This window comes from Mustelus asterias, unplaced genomic scaffold, assembly GCF_964213995.1.
Source record: "Mustelus asterias unplaced genomic scaffold, sMusAst1.hap1.1 HAP1_SCAFFOLD_3828, whole genome shotgun sequence".
NCBI lineage: Eukaryota > Metazoa > Chordata > Chondrichthyes > Carcharhiniformes > Triakidae > Mustelus > Mustelus asterias.
This window is the reverse complement of record NW_027593773.1, coordinates 2,958-25,820: the sequence shown is the minus strand read 5'-3', so window position 1 is coordinate 25,820 and position 22,863 is coordinate 2,958. Positions and strand designations below refer to the sequence as shown.

At 53.3% G+C, this 22,863-nt stretch overlaps 1 protein-coding gene across 1 annotated transcript; it reads left to right on the top strand.

Annotated features, from left to right (window-relative positions):
* Positions 1–285: 285 nt before the first annotated feature.
* On the top strand, positions 286–21,632 carry LOC144490805 (AP-1 complex subunit gamma-1-like; the record flags this gene model as incomplete). Its single annotated transcript, XM_078208504.1, has 6 exons — positions 286–375; positions 8,498–8,625; positions 9,633–9,737; positions 11,711–11,846; positions 16,340–16,466; positions 21,463–21,632. Coding segments are annotated over 6 exons (756 nt in total), but the record flags the coding sequence as incomplete, so codon positions are not given.
* Positions 21,633–22,863: the final 1,231 nt, after the last annotated feature.

Sequence of the window (22,863 nt, the reverse complement as noted above, 5' to 3'; positions counted from 1 at the left end):
CACAGTGCGGCGCTCCCTCAGCACTGACCCTCCCACAGTGCGGCGCTCCCTCAGCACTGACCCTCCCCACAGTGCGGCGCTCCCTCAGCACTGACCCTCCCACAGTGCGGCGCTCCCTCAGCACTGACCCTCCCACAGTGTGGCGCTCCCTCAGCACTGACCCTCCCACAGTGCGGCGCTCCCTCAGCACCGACCCTCCCACAGTGCGGCGCTCCCTCAGCACTGACCCTCCCACAGTGCGGCGCTCCCTCAGCACTGACCCTGTTTTCTATTCCCTCTCCCCAGCAACCATTGGTACAAGTTGCTTCTTGGTGTGTGGGAGAATACGGAGATCTTCTCCTATCTGGAGATTGCGAGGAAGAGACACCCATCCAGGTGAGTCCCCCAGCACCCTACACCCCCTCCCTATCTCTGTAACCTCCTCCAGCCTCCTACACCCCCTCCCTATCTCTGTAACCCCCTCCAGCTCCCTACACCCCCTCCCTATCTCTGTAACCTCCTCCAGCCCCCTACACCCTCCCTATCTCTGTAACCTCCTCCAGCCCCCTACACCCCCTCCCTATCTCTGTAACCTCCTCCAGCCTCCTACACCCCTCCCTATCTCTGTAACCTCCTCCAGCCCCCTACACCCCCTCCCTATCTCTGTAACCCCCTCCAGCTCCCTACACCCCCTCCCTATCTCTGTAACCTCCTCCAGCCCCCTACACCCTCCCTATCTCTGTACCTCCTCCAGCCCCCTACACCCCCTCCCTATCTCTGTAACCTCCTCCAGCCCCTACACCCCCTCCCTATCTCTGTAACCTACTCCAGCCCCTACACCCCCTCCCTATCTCTGTAACCTCCTCCAGCCCCCTACACCCCCTCCCTATCTCTGTAACCTCCTCCAGCCCCCTACACCCCCTCCCTATCTCTGTAACCCCCTCCAGCGCCTACACCCCCTCCCTATCTCTGTAACCTCCTCCAGCCCCCTACACCCCTCCCTATCTCTGTAACCCCCTCCAGCCCCTACACCCCCTCCCTATCTCTGTAACCTCCTCCAGCCCCCTACACCCCTCCCTATCTCTGTAACCTCCTCCAGCCCCTACACCCCCTCCCTATCTCTGTACCCTCCTCCAGCCCCTACACCCCCTCCCTATCTCTGTAACCTCCTCCAGCCTCCTACACCCCTCCCTATCTCTGTAACCTCCTCCAGCCCCCTACACCCCCTCCCTATCTCTGTAACCCCCTCCAGCTCCCTACACCCCCTCCCTATCTCTGTAACCTCCTCCAGCCCCCTACACCCTCCCTATCTCTGTAACCTCCTCCAGCCCCCTACACCCCCTCCCTATCTCTGTAACCTCCTCCAGCCTCCTACACCCCTCCCTATCTCTGTAACCTCCTCCAGCCCCCTACACCCCCTCCCTATCTCTGTAACCCCCTCCAGCTCCCTACACCCCCTCCCTATCTCTGTAACCTCCTCCAGCCCCCTACACCCTCCCTATCTCTGTAACCTCCTCCAGCCCCCTACACCCCCTCCCTATCTCTGTAACCTCCTCCAGCCCCTACACCCCCTCCCTATCTCTGTAACCTCCTCCAGCCCCTACACCCCCTCCCTATCTCTGTAACCTCCTCCAGCCCCCTACACCCCCTCCCTATCTCTGTAACCTCCTCCAGCCCCCTACACCCCCTCCCTATCTCTGTAACCCCCTCCAGCCCCTACACCCCCTCCCTATCTCTGTAACCTCCTCCAGCCCCCTACACCCCTCCCTATCTCTGTAACCCCCTCCAGCCCCTACACCCCCTCCCTATCTCTGTAACCTCCTCCAGCCCCCTACACCCCTCCCTATCTCTGTAACCTCCTCCAGCCCCTACACCCCCTCCCTATCTCTGTACCCTCCTCCAGCCCCTACACCCCCTCCCTATCTCTGTAACCTCCTCCAGCCCCCTACACCCCTCCCTATCTCTGTAACCACCTCCAGCCCCTACACCCCTCCCTATCTCTGTAACCTCCTCCAGCCCCCTACACCCCTCCCTACCTCTGTAACCTCCGCCAGCCCCCTACACCCCTCCCTATCTCTGTAACCTCCTCCAGCCCCCTACACCCCTCCCTATCTCTGTAACCTCCTCCAGCCCCCTACACCCCTCCCTATCTCTGTAACCTCCTCCAGCCCCTACACCCCCTCCCTATCTCTGTAACCTCCTCCAGCCCCTACACCCCCTCCCTATCTCTGTAACCTCCTCCAGCCCCTACACCCCCTCCCTATCTCTGTAACCTCCTCCAGTCCCTACACCCCTCCCTATCTCTGTAACCTCCTCCAGCCCCCTACACCCCTCCCTATCTCTGTAACCTCCTCCAGCCCCCTACACCCCCTCCCTATCTCTGTAACCTCCTCCAGCCCCCTACACCCCCTCCCTATCTCTGTAACCTCCTCCAGCCCCCTACACCCCCTCCCTATCTCTGTAACCTCCTCCAGCCCCTACACCCCTCCCTATCTCTGTAACCTCCTCCAGCCCCCTACACCCCCATCCCTATCTCTGTAACCTCCTCCAGCCCCCTACACCCCTCCCTATCTCTGTAACCTCCTCCAGCCCCTACACCCCCTCCCTATCTCTGTACCTCCTCCAGCCCCCTACACCCCCTCCCTATCTCTGTAACCTCCTCCAGCCCCCTACACCCCTCCCTATCTCTGTAACCTCCTCCAGCCCCCTACACCCCTCCCTATCTCTGTAACCTCCTCCAGCCCCCTACACCCCTCCCTATCTCTGTAACCTCCTCCAGCCCCCTACACCCCTCCCTATCTCTGTAACCTCCTCCAGCTCCCTACACCCCTCCCTATCTCTGTAACCTCCTCCAGCCCCCTACACCCCCTCCCTATCTCTGTAACCCCCTCCAGCCCCCGACACCCCCTCCCTATCTCTGTAACCTCCTCCAGCCCCCTACACCCCCTCCCTATCTCTGTAACCCCCTCCAGCCCCCTACACCCCCTCCCTATCTCTGTAACCTCCTCCAGCCCCCTACACCCCCTCCCTATCTCTGTAACCTCCTCCAGCCCCCTACACTCCCTCCCTATCTCTGTAACCTCCTCCAGCCCCCTACACCCCCTCCCTATCTCTGTAACCTCCTCCAGCCCCCTACACCCCCTCCCTATCTCTGTAACCTCCTCCAACCCCCTACACCCCTCCCTATCTCTGTAACCTCCTCCAGCCCCCTACACCGCCTCCCTATCTCTGTAACCTCCTCCAGCCCCCTACACCCCCTCCCTATCTCTGTAACCTCCTCCAGCTCCCTACACCCCCTCCCTATCTCTGTAACCTCCTCCAGCCCCCTACACCCCCTCCCTATCTCTGTAACCTCCTCCAGCCCCTACACCCCCTCCCTATCTCTGTAACCTCCTCCAGCTCCTTCACCCTCTCCCTATCTCTGTAACCTCCTCCAGCCCCTACACCCCCTCCCTATCTCTGTAACCTCCTCCAGCCCCCTACACCCCCTCCCTATCTCTGTAACCTCCTCCAGCCCCCTACACCCCCTCCCTATCTCTGTAACCTCCTCCAGCCCCCTACACCCCCTCCCTATCTCTGTAACCTCCTCCAGCTCCTTCACCCCCTCCCTATCTCTGTAACCTCCTCCAGCCCCCTACACCCCCTCCCTATCTCTGTAACCTCCTCCAGCCCCCTACACCCCCTCCCTATCTCTGTAACCTCCTCCAGCTCCTTCACCCTCTCCCTATCTCTGTAACCTCCTCCAGGCCCTACACCCCCTCCCTATCTCTGCAACCTCCTCCAGCCCCTACACCCCTCCCTATCTCTGTAACGTCCTCCAGACCCTACACCCCTCCCTATCTCTGTAACCTCCTCCAGCCCCTACACCACTCCCTATCTCTGCAACCTCCTCCAGCCCCTACACCCCTCCCTATCTCTGTAACCTCCTCCAGCCCCTACAACCCTCCCTATCTCTGTAACCTCCTCCAGCCCCCTACACCCCCTCCCTATCTCTGTAACCTCCTCCAGCCCCCTACACCCCCTCCCTACCTCTGTAACATCGTTGGATTGGTTGAGTGAGTTTTCCCCACACAACGGCACGGTGGCACAGTGGTTAGCACTGCTGCCTCACAGCGCCAGGGACCCGGGTTCGATTCCCGGCTCGGGTCACTGTCTGTGCGGAGTCTGCACATTCTCCCCGTGTCTGCGTGGGTTTCCTCCGGGTGCTCCGGTTTCCTCCCACGGGCCGAAAGGCGTGCTGGTTAGGGTGCATTGGGCCGTGCTAAATTCTCCCTCAGTGTACCCGAACAGGCGCCGGAGTGTGGGCGACTAGGGGATTTTCAGAGTAACTTCATTGCAGTGGTAATGAATATCAAGGGTAAGACTCTTAGCAGTGTAGAGGATCAGAAGGACCTTGGGGTCCGGGTCCATAGGACTCTAAAATCGGCCCCGCAGGTGGAGGAGGTGGTTAAGAAGGCGTATGGTGTGCTGGCCTTTATCAATCGAGGGATTGAGTTTAGGAGTCCGGGGATAATGATGCAGCTATATAAGACCCTCGTCAGACCCCACTTGGAGTACTGTGCTCAGTTCTGGTCGCCTCATTACAGGAAGGATGTGGAAAAGATTGAAAGGGTGCAGAGGAGATTTACAAGGATGTTGCCTGGATTGAGTGGCGTGCCTTATGAGGATAGCCTGAGGGAGCTCGGTCTTTTCTCCTTGGAGAGACGTAGGATGAGAGGAGACCTAATAGAGGTATATAAGATGTTGAGAGGCATAGATCGGGTGGACTCACAGAGGCTTTTTCCCAGGGCTGAAATGGCTGCTACGAGAGGACACAGGTTTAAGGTGCTGGGGGGTAGGTACAGGGGAAATGTTAGGGGGAAGTTTTTCACACAGAGGGTGGTGGGCGAGTGGAATCGGCTGCCGTCAGTGGGGCAAACTCAATAGGGTCTTTTAAGAGACTCCTGGATGAGTAGATGGGACTCAATAGGATTGAGGGTTATAGGTAAGCCTATGTATAGGCCGAGGTAGGTAGGGACACGACCGGCGCAACTTGTGGGCCGAAGGGCCTGTTTGTGCTGTAGTTTTCTATGTTCGACGTGACACTCGTGAGGTGGCTGATGCAGACATGTTAGCGGCATTTAAGATTTATTTGGATAGATACATGGACAGGCGGGGAATAGAGGGATACAGGCGGCTGATCCAGATTGGACAATGCGATCGGTGCAGGATTTAAGGGCCAATGGGCCTGTTCCTGCGCTGTCCCGTTCTTTGTACCAGCAAACAAACTTTAAAAAGAGCACTGCGGCTATAAGGTCTACGGGGAGAGTGCGGGGTGGGGGCTCGTTGGGAGCGGCGAGGCGTGCTGACACTTTATGCCGCTATTAGCACCTGCTTTGGCCTTTCGTACCCCCAATACTTTCCCAATTGTGTCGTGTTGGAGGTAATTCCTCCCTGGGACACAGGCGTCCCCGGCTGGTCCAGCATTTATTGCCCATCCCTAGTTGCCCCTTGGAGGGCAGTTGAGAGACAATCACATTGCTGTGGCTCTGGAGTCACGTGTAGGCCAGACCAGAAGGCCATAGGACATAGGAGCAGAATGAGGCCACTCGGCCCATCGAGTCTGCTCCGCCATTCAATCATGGCTGATATTTTTCTCATCCCCATTCTCCTGCCTTTTCCCCATAACCCCTGATCCCCTTATTAATCAGGAACCTATCTATCTCTGTCTTAAAGACACTCAATGACCCGGCCTCCACAGCCTTCTGCGGCAAAGACTTCCACAGATTCACCACTCTCTGGCTGAAGAAATTCCTCCTCATCTCTGTTTTAAAGGATTGTCCCTTTAGCCTGAGGTTGTGCCCTCTGGTTCTAGTTTTTCCCACTAGTGGAAACATCCTCTCCACGTCCACTCTATCCAGGCCTCGCAGTATCCTGTAAGTTTCAATAAGATCCCCCCTCATCCTTCTAAACTCCAACGAGTACAGACCCAGAGTCCTCAACCGTTCCTCATACGACAAGCTCTTCAATCCAGGGATCATTCTTGTGAACCTCCTCTGGACCCTTTCCAAGGCCGGCACATCCTTCCTTAGATACGGGGCCCAACACTGCTCACAATACTCCAAATGGGGTCTGACCAGAGCCTTATACAGCCTCAGAAGTCCATCCCTGCTCTTGTATTCTAGCCCCCTCGACATGAATACTAACATTGCATTTGCCTTCCTAACCGGGAGGCACGGTGGGTTAGCGCTGCTGCCTCACAGCGCCAGGGACCCGGGTTCGATTCCCGGCTCGGGTCACTGTCTGTGTGGAGTCTGCACGTTCTCCCCGTGTCTGCGTGGGTTTCCTCCGGGTGCTCCGGTTTCCTCCCACAGTCTGAAAGATGTGCGGGTGAGGTGGATTGGCCATGCTAAATTGCCCTTTAGTGTCCAAAGATGTGCAGGTTAGGTGGATTGGCCATGGTAAATTGTCCCGAAGTGTCCCAAGATGTGTAGGTTAGGTGGATTGGCCATGCTCAATTGTCCCTAAGTGTCCCAAGATGTGTAGGTTAGGTGGATTGGCCATGCTAAATTGTCCCTTAGTGTCCAAAGATGTGCAGGTTAGGTGGATTGGCCATGCTAAATTGCCCTTTAGTGTCCAAAGATGTGTAGGTTAGGTGGATTGGCCATGCTAAATTGTCCCTTAGTGTCCAAAGATGTGTAGGTTCGGTGGATTGGCCACGCTAAATTGCCTCTTAGTGTCCAAAGATGTGCAGGTTAGGTGGATTGGCCATGCTAAGTTGCCTCTTAGTGTCCAAAGATGTGCAGGTTAGGTGGATTGGCCATGCTAAATTGTCCCTTAGTGTCCAAAGATGTGTAGGTTAGGTGGATTGGCCATGGTAAATTGCCCCTTAGTGTCCAAAGATGTGCGGGTTAGGTGGATTGGCCATGCTAAATTGTCCCTTAGTGTCCAAAGATGTGTCGGTTAGGTGGATTGGCCGAGCTAAATTGTCCCTTAGTGTCCAAAGATGTGTAGGTAAGGTGGATTGGCCGTGCTAAATTCCTACTTGGTGTCCAAAGATGTGCAGGTTAGGTGGATTGGCCATGCTAAATTGTCCCTTAGTGTCCAAAGATGTGCAGGTTAGGTGGATTGGCCATGCTAAATTGTCCCTTAGTGTCCAAAGATGTGCAGGTTAGGTGGATTGGCCGTGCTAAATTGTCCCTTCGTGTCCAAAGATGTGTAGGTTAGGTGGATTGGCCGTGCTAAATTGTCCCTTAGTGTCCAAAGATGTGTAGGTTAGGTGGATTGGCCATGCTAAATTGTCCCTTCGTGTCAGGGGGACTAGCTGGGGTAAGTGCATGGAGTTATGGAGATAGGGTGGGATTATGGTCGGTGCAGACTCGGAAGGCCGAATGGACTCCCTTCTGCACTGCCGGGATTCTATGAACTGCCGGTGGAACCTGCACCTGAAGAGAATCTTTGTAAGAGACCGGGTAAGGGGAGCAGATTCCCTTCCCTGAAGAGAACCAGATCGGTTTTTCTGATAATGGATTCACGGTCATCAGTAGATTCTTAATTCCAGATATTTGTTTATCGAATTCAAATTCCACCACCTGCCGCGGGCGGGATTCGAACCCGGGTCCCCCAGAACATGAGCTGAGTTTCTGGATTAATTGAACGTAGAACATAGAACAGTACAGCACAGAACAGGCCCTTCGGCCCACGATGTTGTGCCGAGCTTTATCTGAAACCAAGATCAAGCTATCCCACTCCCTATCATCCTGGTGTGCTCCATGTGCCTATCCAATAACCGCTTAAATGTTCCTAAAGTGTCTGACTCCACTATCACTGCAGGCAGTCCATTCCACACCCCAATCACTCTCTGCGTAAAGAACCTACCTCTGATATCCTTCCTGTATCTCCCACCACGAACCCTATAGTTATGCCCCCTTGTAATAGCTCCATCCACCCGAGGAAATAGTCTTTGAACGTTCACTCTATCCATCCCCTTCATCATTTTATAAACCTCTATTAAGTCTCCCCTCAGCCTCCTCCGCTCCAGAGAGAACAGCCCTAGCTCCCTCAACCTTTGCTCATAAGACCTACCCTCCAAACCAGGCAGCATCCTGGTAAATCCCCTCTGCACTCTTTCCAGCGCTTCCACATCCTTCTTATAGTGAGGTGACCAGAACTGCACACAATATTCCAAATGTGGTCTCACCAAGGTCCTGTACAGTTGCAGCATAACCCCACGGCTCTTAAACTCCAACCCCCTGTTAATAAAAGCTAACACACTATAGGCCTTCTTCACAGCTCTATCCACTTGAGTGGCAACCTTTAGAGATCTGTGGATATGGACCCAAAAGATCTCTCTGTTCCTCCACAGTCTTCAGAATAGTCCAGCGATAATACCATGAGGTCATCACTTATCCCCATTGTTCGACAGGGGGCGAGAGACGGTTGGAAAAGGGGGAACCAAGTTTGGAAATGTTTGTAAGTTTCCTGATTAATGAAGTTTCACCGCCCACCCCCAACTCCGAACTCTCTCCCCCCACTCCAGGTGACGGAAGACGATATTCTGGATGTCCTTGAGACAGTTCTGCAGTCCCACCTGTCTCTGCCAGCGACCCGGGCGTACGCCATCACAGCTCTGATGAAACTCAGCACACGGATTCACGAGAATGTGGAGTGAGTTGACATGAGCGCTTGCGAACAACTAGCGGGGTTAGATACAGAGTAAAGCTCCCTCTACACTGTCCCCCATCAAACACTCCCAGGACAGGTACAGCACGGGGTTAGATACAGAGTAAAGCTCCCTCGACACTGTCCCCCATCAAACACTCCCAGGACAGGTACAGCACGGGGTTAGATACAGAGTAAAGCTCCCTCTACACTGTCCCCATCAAACACTCCCAGGACAGGTACAGCACGGGGTTAGATACAGAGTAAAGCTCCCTCTACACTGTCCCCCATCAAACACTCCCAGGACAGGTACAGCACGGGGTTAGATACAGAGTAAAGCTCCCTCTACACTGTCCCCATCAAACACTCCCAGGACAGGTACAGCACGGGGTTAGATACAGAGTAAAGCTCCCTCTACACTGTCCCCCCATCAAACACTCCCAGGACAGGTACAGCACGGGGTTAGATACAGAGTAAAGCTCCATCTACACTGTCCCCCATCAAACACTCCCAGGACAGGTACATCACGGGGTTAGATACAGAGTAAAGCTCCCTCTACACTGTCCCCCATCAAACACTCCCAGGACAGGTACAGCACGGGGTTAGATACAGAGTAAAGCTCCCTCTACACTGTCCCCCCATCAAACACTCCCAGGACAGGTACAGCACGGGGTTAGATACAGAGTAAAGCTCCCTCTACACTGTCCCCATCAAACACTCCCAGGACAGGTACAGCACGGGGTTAGATACAGAGTAAAGCTCCCTCTACACTGTCCCCCCATCAAACACTCCCAGGACAGGTACAGCACGGGGTTAGATACAGAGTAAAGCTCCCTCTACACTGTCCCCCATCAAACACTCCCAGGACAGGTACAGCACGGGGTTAGATACAGAGTAAAGCTCCCTCTACACTGTCCCCCATCAAACACTCCCAGGACAGGTACAGCACGGGGCTCTCTCTCCCTCTCTCTCCCTCCCGGTGAATGATGTTCCTCTGCCTCTGTTCCCTCCAGTCGGATTCGACAGGTCGTGTCGATTTACGGGAGTTGTCTCGATGTGGAACTGCAGCAGAGAGCTGTCGAATACAACGCGCTCTTCAAAAAGTACGACCATATGAGGTGAGTCAGTGCGGCCTTGGGCTGAGGGGTCAGGGGTCACAGGTCAGGCCCTGACACCTGGAGAGGGGGGTCACATTGCGGATCCTGACTCTCGATTTGAATCGATCTGATTTATTATTGTCACATGTATTGGGATACAGTGAAAAGTATTGTTTCTTGCGCGCTATACAGACAAAGCATACCGTTCATAGAGAAGGAAAGGAGAGGGTGCAGAATGTAGTGTTACAGTCAGAGCGAGTCATCGAGTCATAGAGGTTTACAGCATGGAAACAGGCCCTTCGGCCCAACTTGTCCATGCCGCCCCCTTTTGTTTTTAACCCCTAAGCTAGTCCCAATGCCCGCGTTTGCCCCATATCCCTCTATACCCATCGTACCCATGTAACTGTCTAAACGCTTTTTAAAAGACAAAATTGTACCCGCCTCTACAACTGCCTCTGGCAGCTTGTTCCAGACACTCACCACCCTCTGTTTGAAAAAATTGCCCCTCTGGTCCCTTCTGTATCTCTCCCCTCTCACCTTAAACCTATGCCCTCTAGTTTTAGACTCCCCTACCTTTGGGAAAAGATATTGACTATCTAGCTGATCTGTGCCCCTCATTATTTTATAGACCTCTATAAGGTCACCCCTCAGCCTCCTACGCTCCAGAGAAAAAAGTCCCAGTCTATCCAGCTTCTCCTTATAACTCAAACCATCAAGTCCCGGTAGCATCCTAGTAAATCTTTTCTGCACACTTTCTAGTTTAATAATATCCTTTCTATAATAGGGTGACCAGAACTGTACACAGTATTCCAAGTGTGGCCTTACCAATGTCTTGTACAACTTCAACAAGACGTCCCAACTCCTGTATTCAATGTTCTGACCGATGAAACCAAGCATGCCGAATGCCTTCTTAACCACTCTCTATTTACAGTGTATAATATTGTTTCTTGCATGCTCTACAGACAAAGCATACCGTTCATAGAGAAGGAAAGGAGAGAGTGCAGAATGTAGTGTTACAGTCATAGCTAGGGTGTAGAGAAAGATCAACTTAATGCGAGGTCGGTCCATTCAAAAGTCTGACAGCAGCAGGGAAGAAGCTGTTCTTGAGTCGGTCGGTCCGTGACCTCAGACTTTTGTATCTTTTTCCTGACGGAAGAAGGTGGAAGAGAGAATGTCCGGGGTGTGTGGGGGGGGTCCTTAATTATGCCGGCTGCTTTTCCCCCGAGGCAGCGGGAAGTGTAGACAGAGTCAATGGATGGGAGGCTGGTTTGCGTGATGGATTGGGCTACATTCACGACCCTTTTGTAGTTCCTTGCGGTCTTGGGCAGAGCAGGAGCCCCAGACCAAGCTGTGATACAACCAGAAAGAATGCTTTCTATGGGGCATCTGTAAAAGTTGGTGAGAGTCGTAGCTGACATGCCAAATTTCCTTAGTCTTCTGAGAAAGTAGAGGCGTTGGTGGGGCTTTCTTAACTATAGTGTCGGCATGGGGGGGACCAGGACAGGTTGTTGGTGATCTGGACACCTAAAACCCTGAAGCTCTCTCGACCCTTTCTACTTCCCCCCCGTTGATGTCGACAGGGGCATGTTCTCCTTTACACTTCCTGAAGTCGATGACAATCTCCTTCGTTTTGTTGACATTGAGGGAGAGATTATTGTTGCTGCACCAGTTCACCAGATTCTCTATCTCATTCCTGTTCTCTGTCCCGTCACTGTTTGAGATCCGACCCACTACGGTGGTGTCGTCAGCAAACTTAGTTGGAGGGGAATTTGGCCGCACAGTCGGAGGTGGATAAGGAGTATAGTGAGGGGGTTGAGGACACAGCCTTGTGGGGTACCAGTGTTGAGGGCGATCGTAGAGTAGGTGTTCAGTGTGGGGTCACAAGTGAGGGTCCTCCCCCTCTGGGACTGACGAAGGTTGGGGATTCGCAGAGATGTGTGTCAAAGATGGAAGAAGTCCAGGCCCGTTCTCACACACACCTCTGTGCCTTTCAGAGCTGCGGTACTTGAGAGAATGCCACTGATGTCGAAACCTCCCGGCAGTGAATCCCAGGACATCACGGACAGCAACCGGGAAGTGGAAAAACAAGAAAAGAAAGTTCTACAGAACTCAACGCAGATTAGCAACGAGGTACCAAAAAAACTGGGAGATAATATAATCTACCAACCCTCGATTAGATTCCAGTCTGTAACTCACTCCCGGGTATCTGTTATTCTATATATAAACCACCCCGAACCCCTCGATTAGATTCCAGTCTGTAACTCACTCCCGGGTATCTGTTATTCTATATATAAACCACCCCGAACCCCTCGATTAGATTCCAGTCTGTAACTCACTCCCGGGTATCTGTTATTCTATATATAAACCACCCCGAACCCCTCGATTAGATTCCAGTCTGTAACTCACTCCCGGGTATCTGTTATTCTGTATATAAACCACCCCGAACCCCTCGATTAGCTTCCAGTCTGTAACTCACTCCCGGGTACCTGTTATTCTGTATATAAACCACCCTGAACCCCTCGATTAGATTCCACTCTGTAACTCACTCCCGGGTATCTGTTATTCTATATATAAAACACCCTGAACCCCTCGATTAGATTCCACTCTGTAACTCACTCCCGGGTATCTGTTATTCTATATATAAACCACCCCGAACCCCTCGATTAGATTCCAGTCTGTAACTCACTCCCGGGTATCTGTTACTCTATATATAAACCACCCCGAACCCCTCGATTAGATTCCAGTCTGTAACTCACCCCCGGGTATCTGTTATTCTATATATAAACCACCCCGAACCCCTCGATTAGATTCCAGTCTGTAACTCACTCCCGGGTATCTGTTATTCTATATATAAACCACCCTGAACCCCTCGATTAGATTCCAGTCTGTAACTCACTCCCGGGTATCTGTTATTCTATATATAAACCACCCCGAACCCCTCGATTAGATTCCAGTCTGTAACTCACTCCCGGGTATCTGTTATTCTGTATATAAACCACCCCAAACCCCTCGATTAGATTCCAGTCTGTAACTCACTCCCGGGTACCTGTTATTCCGTATATAAACCACCCCGAACCCCTCGATTAGATTCCAGTCTGTAACTCACTCCCGGGTATCTGTTATTCTATATATAAACCACCCCGAACCCGTCGATTCGATTCCAGTCTGTAACTCACTCCCGGGTATCTGTTATTCTGTATATAAACTACCCTGAACCCCTCGATTAGATTCCAGTCTGTAACTCACTCCCGGGTATCTGTTATTCTATATATAAACCATCCCGAATCCCTCGATTAGATTCCAGCCTGTAACTCACTCCCGGGTATCTGTTATTCTATATATAAACCACCCCGAATCCCTCGATTAGATTCCAGTCAGTAACTCACTCCCGGGTATCTGTTATTCTATATATAAACCACCCCAAATCCCTCGATTAGATTCCAGTCTGTAACTCACTCCCGGGGATCTGTTATTCTATATATAAACCACCCCAAACCCCTCGATTAGATTCCAGTCTGTAACTCACTCCCGGGGATCTGTTATTCTATATATAAACCACCCCAAACCCCTCGATTAGATTCCAGTCTGTAACTCACTCCCGGGTATCTGTTATTCTATATATAAACCACCCCAAACCCCTCGATTAGATTCCAGTCTGTAACTCACTCCCGGGTATCTGTTATTCTATATATAAACCACCACAAACACCTCGATTAGATTCCAGTCTGTAACTCACTCCCGGGTATCTGTTATTCTATATATAAACCACCCCGAACCCCTCGATTAGATTCCAGTCTGTAACTCACTCCCGGGTATCTGTTATTCTATATATAAACCACCCCGAACCCCTCGATTAGATTCCAGTCTGTAACTCACTCCCGGGTATCTGTTATTCTATATATAAACCACCCCGAACCCCTCGATTAGATTCCAGTCTGTAACTCACTCCCGGGTATCTGTTATTCTATATATAAACCACCCCGAACCCCTCGATTAGATTCCAGTCTGTAACTCACTCCCGGGTATCTGTTATTCTGTATATAAACTACCCTGAACCCCTCGATTAGATTCCAGTCTGTAACTCACTCCCGGGTATCTGTTATTCTATATATAAACCACCCCGAACCCCTCGATTAGATTCCAGTCTGTAACTCACTCCCGGGGAGCTGTTATTCTACATATAAACCACCCTGAGCCCCTCGATTAGATTCCAGTCTGTAACTCACTCCCGGGTATCTGTTATTCTATATATAAACCACCCTGAACCCATCGATTAGATTCCAGTCTGTAACTCACTCCCGGGTATCTGTTATTCTGTATATAAACTACCCTGAACCCCTCGATTAGATTCCAGTCTGTAACTCACTCCCGGGTACCTGTTATTCTGTATATAAACCACCCCGAACCCCTCGATTAGATTCCAGTCTGTAACTCACTCCCGGGTATCTGTTATTCTATATATAAACCACCCCGAACCCCTCGATTAGATTCCAGTCTGTAACTCACTCCCGGGTATCTGTTATTCTATATATAAACCACCCCGAACCCCTCGATTAGATTCCAGTCTGTAACTCACTCCCAGTTATCTGTTATTCTATATATAAACCACCCAGAACCCCTCGATTAGATTCCAGTCTGTAACTCACTCCCGGGTATCTCTTATTCTACATATAAACCACCCCGAACCCCTCGATTGGATTGCAGTCTGTAACTCACTCCCGGGTATCTGTTATTCTATATATAAACCACCCCGAACCCCTCGATTAGATTCCAGTCTGTAACTCACTCCCGGGTATCTGTTATTCTATATATAAACCACCCCGAACCCCTCGATTAGATTCCAGTCTGTAACTCACTCCCGGGTATCTGTTATTCTATATATAAACCACCCCGAATCCCTCGATTAGATTCCAGTCTGTAACTCACTCCCGGGTATCTGTCATTCTATATATAAACCACCCCGAACCCCTCGATTGGATCCCAGTCTGTAACTCACTCCCGGGTATCTGTTATTCTGTATATAAACCACCCCGAACCCCTCGATTAGATTCCAGTCTGTAACTCACTCCCGGGTATCTGTTATTCTGTATATAAACCACCCTGAACCCCTCGATTCGATTCCAGTCTGTAACTCACTCCCGGGTATCTGTTATTCTGTATATAAACCACCCTGAACCCCTCGATTAGATCCCAGTCTGTAGCTCACTCCCGGGTATCTGTTATTCTATATATAAACCACCCCGAACCCCTCGATTATATCCCAGTCTGTAACTCACTCCCGGGTATCTGTTATTCTATATATAAACCACCCCGAACCCCTCGATTAGATTCCAGTCTGTAACTCACTCCCGGGTATCTGTTATTCTATATATAAACCACCCTGAACCCCTCGATTAGATTCCAGTCTGTAACTCACTCCCGGGTATCTGTTATTCTGTATATAAACCACCCCAAACCCCTCGATTAGATTCCAGTCTGTAACTCACTCCCGGGTATCTGTTATTCTGTATATAAACTACACCGAACCCCTCAATTATATCCCAGTCTGTAACTCACTCCCGGGTATCTGTTATTCTATATATAAACCACCCCGAACCCCTCGATTAGATTCCAGTCTGTAACTCACTCCCGGGTATCTGTTATTCTGTATATAAACCACCCCAAACCCCTCGATTAGATTCCAGTCTGTAACTCACTCCCGGGTATCTGTTATTCTGTATATAAACTACACCGAACCCCTCAATTAGATTCCAGTCTGTAACTCACTCCCGGGTATCTGTTATTCTATATATAAACCACCCTGAACCCCTCGATTAGATTCCAGTCAGTAACTCACTCCCGGGTATCTGTTATTCTATATATAAACCACCCCGAACCCCTCGATTAGATTCCAGTCTGTAACTCACTCCCGGGTATCTGTTATTCTATATATAAACCACCCCGAACCCCTCGATTAGATTCCAGTCTGTAACTCACTCCCAGGTATCTGTTATTCTATATATAAACCACCCTGAACCCCTCGATTAGATTCCAGTCAGTAACTCACTCCCGGGTATCTGTTATTCTATATATAAACCACCCCAAACCCCTCGATTAGATTCCAGTCTGTAACTCACTCCCGGGTATCTGTTATTCTATATATAAACCACCCCGAACCCCTCGATTAGATTCCAGTCTGTAACTCACTCCCGGGTATCTGTTATTCTATATATAAACCACCCCGAACCCCTCGATTAGATTCCAGTCTGTAACTCACTCCCGGGTATCTGTTATTCTATATATAAACCACCCCGAACCCCTCGATTAGATTCCAGTCTGTAACTCACTCCCGGGTATCTGTTATTCTATATATAAACCACCCCGAACCCCTCGATTAGATTCCAGTCTGTAACTCACTCCCGGGTATCTGTTATTCTATATATAAACCACCCCGAACCCCTCGATTAGATTCCAGTCTGTCACTCACTCCCGGGTATCTGTTATTCTATATATAAACCACCCCGAACCCCTCGGTTAGATCCCAGGCTCTCCCTCTGTTTATCCCTTGCTGTTGTAATGAGTGCCACATTCAGATGAATGTTTTGTCCGCTGTGTCACTTTCTGTGAATCATTCCCGTTTACAGACTAATGATCTGTTGGACCTACTGGGTGTCAATGATTCCCACCCTGTGATTCACACCTCGCAGACGGTGAAGGAATCCTTGGGAGACGGAGGGTTGTTGGATTTGCTCGGAGGACTGAATGATTCGGGTAGGTCATGCGGTTGATAATTACCCTCCACATCTCAGGGCGCTGTTACCCCCAGGGCAGGGAGTTGGAAACTGATGTTGCAGCAATATAACACTTTCGTTAGGCCGCATTTGGAGCATTGCGTGCGGTTCTGGTCGCCGCACTAATAGAAGGATGTGGAAGCTTTGGAGAGAGTGCTCACCAGGAAGTTGCCTGGTCTCGAGAGTGTCGGCTATGAGGAGAGATCATAGATCATAGAAACCCTACAGCACAGAAAGAGGCCATTCGGCCCATCGAGTCTGCACCGACCACAATCCCACCCAGGCCCTACCCCCATATCCCTACATATTTACCCACTAATCCCCCTAATCTACGCATCCCAGGACACTGAGGGGCAATTTTTAGCATGGCCAATCAACCTAACCCGCACATCTTTGGACTGTGGGAGGAAACCGGAGCACCCGGAGGAAACCCACGCAGACACGAGGAGAATGTGCAAACTCCACACAGACAGTGACCCGAGCCGGGAGTCGAACCCGGGTCCCTGGAGCTGTGAAGCAGCAGTGCTAACCCAATGTGTTACCGTACCATACCGAGAGGTTGAATAAACTGGGATTGCTCTCACTGGAAAGATGGAGGCTGAGGGGAGACCGGATAGAGGTCGACAAAATGATGAGAGACATTTTTGATTTGATTTATTATTGTCACATGTATTGGGATGCAGTGAAAAGTATTGTTCCTTGCGCGCTATACAGACAAAGCATACCGTTCATCGAGAAGGAAAGGAGAGGGTGCAGAATGTAGTGTGACAGTCACAGCTAGGGGTGTAGAGAAAGATCAACTTAGTGCGAGGTAGGTCCATTCAAAAGTCTGACAGCAGCAGCAGGGAAGAAGCTGTTCTCGAGTCGGTCGGTACGTGACCTCAGACTTTTGTATCTTTTTCCCCCGACGGAAGAAGGTGGAAGAGAGAATGTCCGGGGTGCGTGGGGGGGTCCTTGATTATGCCGGCTGCTTTTCCCCGAGGCAGCGGGAAGGGTAGGGAGCTGGAGGCGGTTAAAGAGATAGGGAGGCGGTGTAGGGGCTGGAGGAGGTTACAGAGATAGGGAGGGGTGTAGGGGCTGGAGGAGGTTACAGAGATAGGGAGGGGGTGTAGGGGGCGGGAGGAGGTTACAGAGATAGGGAGGGGGTGTAGGGGCTGGAGGAGGTTACTGAGATAGGGAGGGGGTGTAGGGGGCTGGAGGAGGTTACAGAGATAGGGAGGGGTGTAGGGGGCTGGAGGAGGTTACAGAGATAGGGAGGGGTGTAGGGGCTGGAGGAGGTTACAGAGATAGGGAGGGGGTGTAGGGGCTGGAGGAGGTTACAGAGATAGGGAGGGGTGTAGGGGGCTGGAGGAGGTTACAGAGATAGGGAGGGGGTGTAGGGGGGCTGGAGGAGGTTACAGAGATAGGGAGGGGGTGTAGGGGCTGGAGGAGGTTACAGAGATAGGGAGGGGGTGTAGGGGCTGGAGGAGGTAACAGAGATAGGGAGGGGGTGTAGGGGCTGGAGGAGGTTACAGTGATAGGGAGGGGGTGTAGGGGGCTGGAGGAGGTTACAGAGATAGGGAGGGGGTGTAGGGGGCTGGAGGAGGTTACAGAGATAGGGAGGGGTGTAGGGGGCTGGAGAAGGTTACAGAGATAGGGAGGGGTGTCGGGGCTGGAGGAGGTTACAGAGATAGGGAGGGGTGTAGGGGTTGGAGGAGGTTACAGAGATAGGGAGGGGGTGTAGGGAGCTGGAGGAGGTTACAGAGATAGGGAGGGGTGTAGGGGGCTGGAGGGGGTTACAGAGATAGGAAGGGGTGCAGGGGGCTGGAGGAGGGTTACAGAGATAGGGAGGGGGTGTAGGGGGCTGGAGGTGGTTACAGAGATGGGGAGAGGGTGTAGGGGCTGGAGGAGGTTACAGAGATAGGGAGGGGGTGTAGGGGGGCTGGAGGAGGTTACAGAGATAGGGAGGGGGTGTAGGGGCTGGAGGAGGTTACAGAGATAGGGAGGAGGTGTAGGGGCTGGAGGAGGTAACAGAGATAGGGAGGGGGTGTAGGGGCTGGAGGAGGTTACAGAGATAGGGAGGGGGTGTAGGGGCTGGAGGAGGTAACAGAGATAGGGAGGGGGTGTAGGGGGCTGGAGGAGGTTACAGAGATAGGGAGGGGGTGTAGGGGCTGGAGGAGGTTACAGAGATAGGGAGGGGGTGTAGGGGCTGGAGGAGGTAACAGAGATAGGAGGGTGTAGGGGCTGGAGGGGTAACAGAGATAGGGAGAGGTGTAGGGGGCTGGAGGAGGTTACAGAGATAGGGAGGGGGTGTAGGGAGCTGGAGGAGGTTACAGAGATAGGGAGGGGGTGTAGGGAGCTGGAGGAGGGTTACAGAGATAGGGAGGGGTGTAGGGAGCTGGAGGAGGTTACAGAAATAGGGAGGGGGTGTAGGGGCTGGAGGAGGTTACAGAGACAGGGAGGGGGTGTAGGGGGCTGGAGGAGGTTACAGAGATAGGGAGGGGGTGTAGGGGGCTGGAGGAGGTTACAGAGATAGGGAGGGGGTGTAGGGGGTGGAGGAGGTTACCGAGATAGGGAGGGGTGTAGGGGCTGGAGGAGGTTACAGAGACAGGGAGGGGGTGTAGGGGGCTGGAGGAGGTTACAGAGATAGGGAGGGGGTGTAGGGGGCTGGAGGAAGTTACAGAGATAGGGAGGGGTGTAGGGGGCTGGAGGAGGTTACAGAGATAGGGAGGGGGTGTAGGGGGCTGGAGGAGGTTACAGAGATAGGGAGGGGTTTAGGGTCTGGAGGAGGTTACAGAGATAGGGAGGGGTGCAGGGGCTGGAGGAAGTTACAGAGATAGGGAGGGGTGTAGGGGCTGGAGGAAGTTACAGGGATAGGGAGGGGGTGTAGGGGCTGAAGGAGGTTACAGAGATAGGGAGGGGTGTAGGGGGCTGGAGGAGGTTACAGAGATAGGGAGGGGTGTAGGGAGCTGGAGGAGGTTACAGAGATAGGGAGGGGTGCAGGGGGCTGGAGGAGGGTTACAGAGATAGGGAGGGGGTGTAGGGGGCTGGAGGTGGTTACAGAGATGGGGAGAGGGTGTAGGGGCTGGAGGAGGTTACAGAGATAGGGAGGGGGTGTAGGGGGGCTGGAGGAGGTTACAGAGATAGGGAGGGGGTGTAGGGGCTGGAGGAGGTTACAGAGATAGGGAGGGGGTGTAGGGGCTGGAGGAGGTAACAGAGATAGGGAGGGGGTGTAGGGGCTGGAGGAGGTTACAGAGATAGGGAGGGGGTGTAGGGGCTGGAGGAGGTAACAGAGATAGGGAGGGGGTGTAGGGGGCTGGAGGAGGTTACAGAGATAGGGAGGGGTGTAGGGGCTGGAGGGGGTTACAGAGATAGGGAGGGGTATAGGGGGCTGGAGGAGGTTACAGAGACAGGGAGGGCGTGTAGGGGGCTGGAGGAGGTTACAGAGATAGGGAGGGGGTGTAGGGGGCTGGAGGAGGTTACAGAGATAGGGAGGGGTGTCGGGGGCTGGAGGAGGTTACAGAGATAGGGAGGGGGTGTAGGGGCTGGAGGAGGTTACAGAGATAGGGAGGGGTGTAGGGGCTGGAGGAGGTTACAGAGATAGGGAGGGGGTGTAGGGGGCTGGAGGAGGTTACAGAGATAGGGAGGGGTGTAGGGAGCTGGAGGAGGTTACAGAGATAGGGAGGGGGTGTAGGGGGCTGGAGGAGGTTACAGAGATAGGGAGGGGGTGTAGGGGCTGGAGGAGGTTACAGAGATAGGGAGGGGTGTAGGGGCTGGAGGAGGTGACAGAGATAGGGAGGGGGTGTAGGGGCTGGAGGGGGTTACAGAGATAGGGAGGGGTGTAGGGGCTGGAGGGGGTTACAGAGATAGGGAGGGGTGTAGGGGCTGGAGGGGGTTACAGAGATAGGGAGGGGTGTAGGGGGCTGGAGGAGGTTACAGAGATAGGGAGGGGGTGTAGGGGGCTGGAGGGGGTTACAGAGATAGGGAGGGGGTGTAGGGGCTGGAGGAGGTTACAGAGATAGGGAGGGGGTGTAGGGGCTGGAGGGGGTTACAGAGATAGGGAGGGGTGTAGGGGGCTGGAGGAGGTTACAGAGATAGGGAGGGGGTGTAGGGGGCTGGAGGGGGTTACAGAGATAGGGAGGGGGTGTAGGGGCTGGAGGAGGTTACAGAGATAGGGAGGGGGTGTAGGGGGCTGGAGGGGGTTACAGAGATAGGGAGGGGTGTAGGGGGCTGGAGGGGTTACAGAGATAGGGAGGGGGTGTAGGGGCTGGAGGAGGTTACAGAGATAGGGAGGGGGTGTAGGGGGCTGGAGGAGGTTACAGAGATAGGGAGGGGGTGTAGGGGCTGGAGGGGGTTACAGAGATAGGGAGGGGTGTAGGGGCTGGAGGAGGTTACAGAGATAGGGAGGGGTGTAGGGGCTGGAGGAGGTTACAGAGATAGGGAGGGTGTGTAGGGGGCTGGAGGAGGTTACAGAGATAGGGAGGGGTGTAGGGGGCTGGAGGGGGTTACAGAGATAGGGAGGGGTGTAGGGGGCTGGAGGAGGTTACAGAGATAGGGAGGGGGTGTAGGGGGCTGGAGGAGGTTACAGAGATAGGGAGGGGGTGTAGGGGGCTGGAGGAGGTTACAGAGATAGGGAGGGGGTGTAGGGGGCTGGAGGAGGTTACAGAGATAGGGAGGAGGTGTAGGGGGCTGGAGGAGGTTACAGAGATAGGGAGGGGGTGTAGGGGGCTGGAGGAGGTTACAGAGATAGGGAGGGGGTGTAGGGAGCTGGAGGAGGTTACAGAGATGGGGAGGGGTGTAGGGGGCTGGAGGAGGTTACAGAGATGGGGAGGGGCTGAGGGATTTGGAAATCCGGGTATGGTGAGCGTGGAACTCCCCCTGTCACACGCGGTGTGAGGTGTCCTCCATCTTTGCGCCCCTCCCCGGGCTCTGTGTTTGGCCGTAGCGAATGAAATGCGATCGGGTAACCGTCTCTCTCTCTCTCTCCCTCCCTCCAGCACCGGCAACCATTCCCCCCATCGTGGCGTACAACAAGGATGGTCTGACCATCACCTTCTCCTTCCAGTTGTCCACTAACAACTCCAACCTCCTCTCCATATCCCTGCAAGCGACCAACTCCACCGGAGACGACATGGTCGATTTTATTTTCCAGGCCGCCGTACCCAAGGTGAGGGAGCGACGGGGATCGAGCGGGGCGCTGCGTCGCGGTGGTGTGGCGCGGTGTGGTCGGAGGTCGGACGGTAGAGGTGGCGGGTTTGGAAGGCGCTTGTCGAAGGAGCCTCGGCGAGTCGCTGCGGCGCATCTTATAGACGGTACACACGGCTGCCGCTGTGCGTGGGTGGTGGAGGGAGTGAATGTTGGTGGTTAGCGTGTCGATCGAGCGGGGGGTGGGGGGGCTGCTTTGTCCTGGATGGTGTCGAGCTTCTCGAGTGTTGTTGGGAGCCGCACTCATCCAGGCAAGTGGAGATTATTGTTGGAGAGGCGCACTCATCCAGGCAAGTGGAGATTGTTGTTGGAGAGTCGCACTCATCCAGGCAAGTGGAGATTGTTGTTGGAGAGGCGCACTCATCCAGGCAAGTGGGGATTATTGTTGGAGAGGCACACTCATCCAGGCAAGTGGAGATTGTTGTTGGAGAGGCACACTCATCCAGGCAAGTGGGGATTGTTGTTGGAGAGCCGCACTCATCCAGACAAGTGGAGATTGTTGTTGGAGAGGCGCACTCATCCAGGGAAGTGGAGATTGTTGTTGGGAGCCGCACTCATCCAGGCAAGTGGAGATTGTTGTTGGAGAGGCACACTCATCCAGGCAAGTGGAGATTGTTGTTGGAGAGGCGCACTCATCCAGACAAGTGGAGATTGTTGTTGGAGAGGCGCACTCATCCAGGCAAGTGGAGATTGTTGTTGGAGAGGCGCACTCATCCAGGCAAGTGGAGATTGTTGTTGGAGAGGCGCACTCATCCAGGCAAGTGGAGATTGTTGTTGGAGAGCCGCACTCATCCAGGCAAGTGGAGATTGTTGTTGGAGAGCCGCACTCATCCAGACAAGTGGAGATTGTTGTTGGAGAGGCGCACTCATCCAGGCAAGTGGAGATTGTTGTTGGAGAGCCGCACTCATCCAGGCAAGTGGAGATTGTTGTTGGAGAGGCGCACTCATCCAGGCAAGTGGAGATTGTTGTTGGAGAGGCACACTCATCCAGGCAAGTGGAGATTGTTGTTGGAGAGGCGCACTCATCCAGGCAAGTGGAGATTGTTGTTGGAGAGGCGCACTCATCCAGGCAAGTGGAGATTGTTGTTGGAGAGGCGCACTCATCCAGGCAAGTGGAGATTGTTGTTGGAGAGCCGCACTCATCCAGGCAAGTGGAGATTGTTGTTGGGAGCTGCACTCATCCAGGCAAGTGG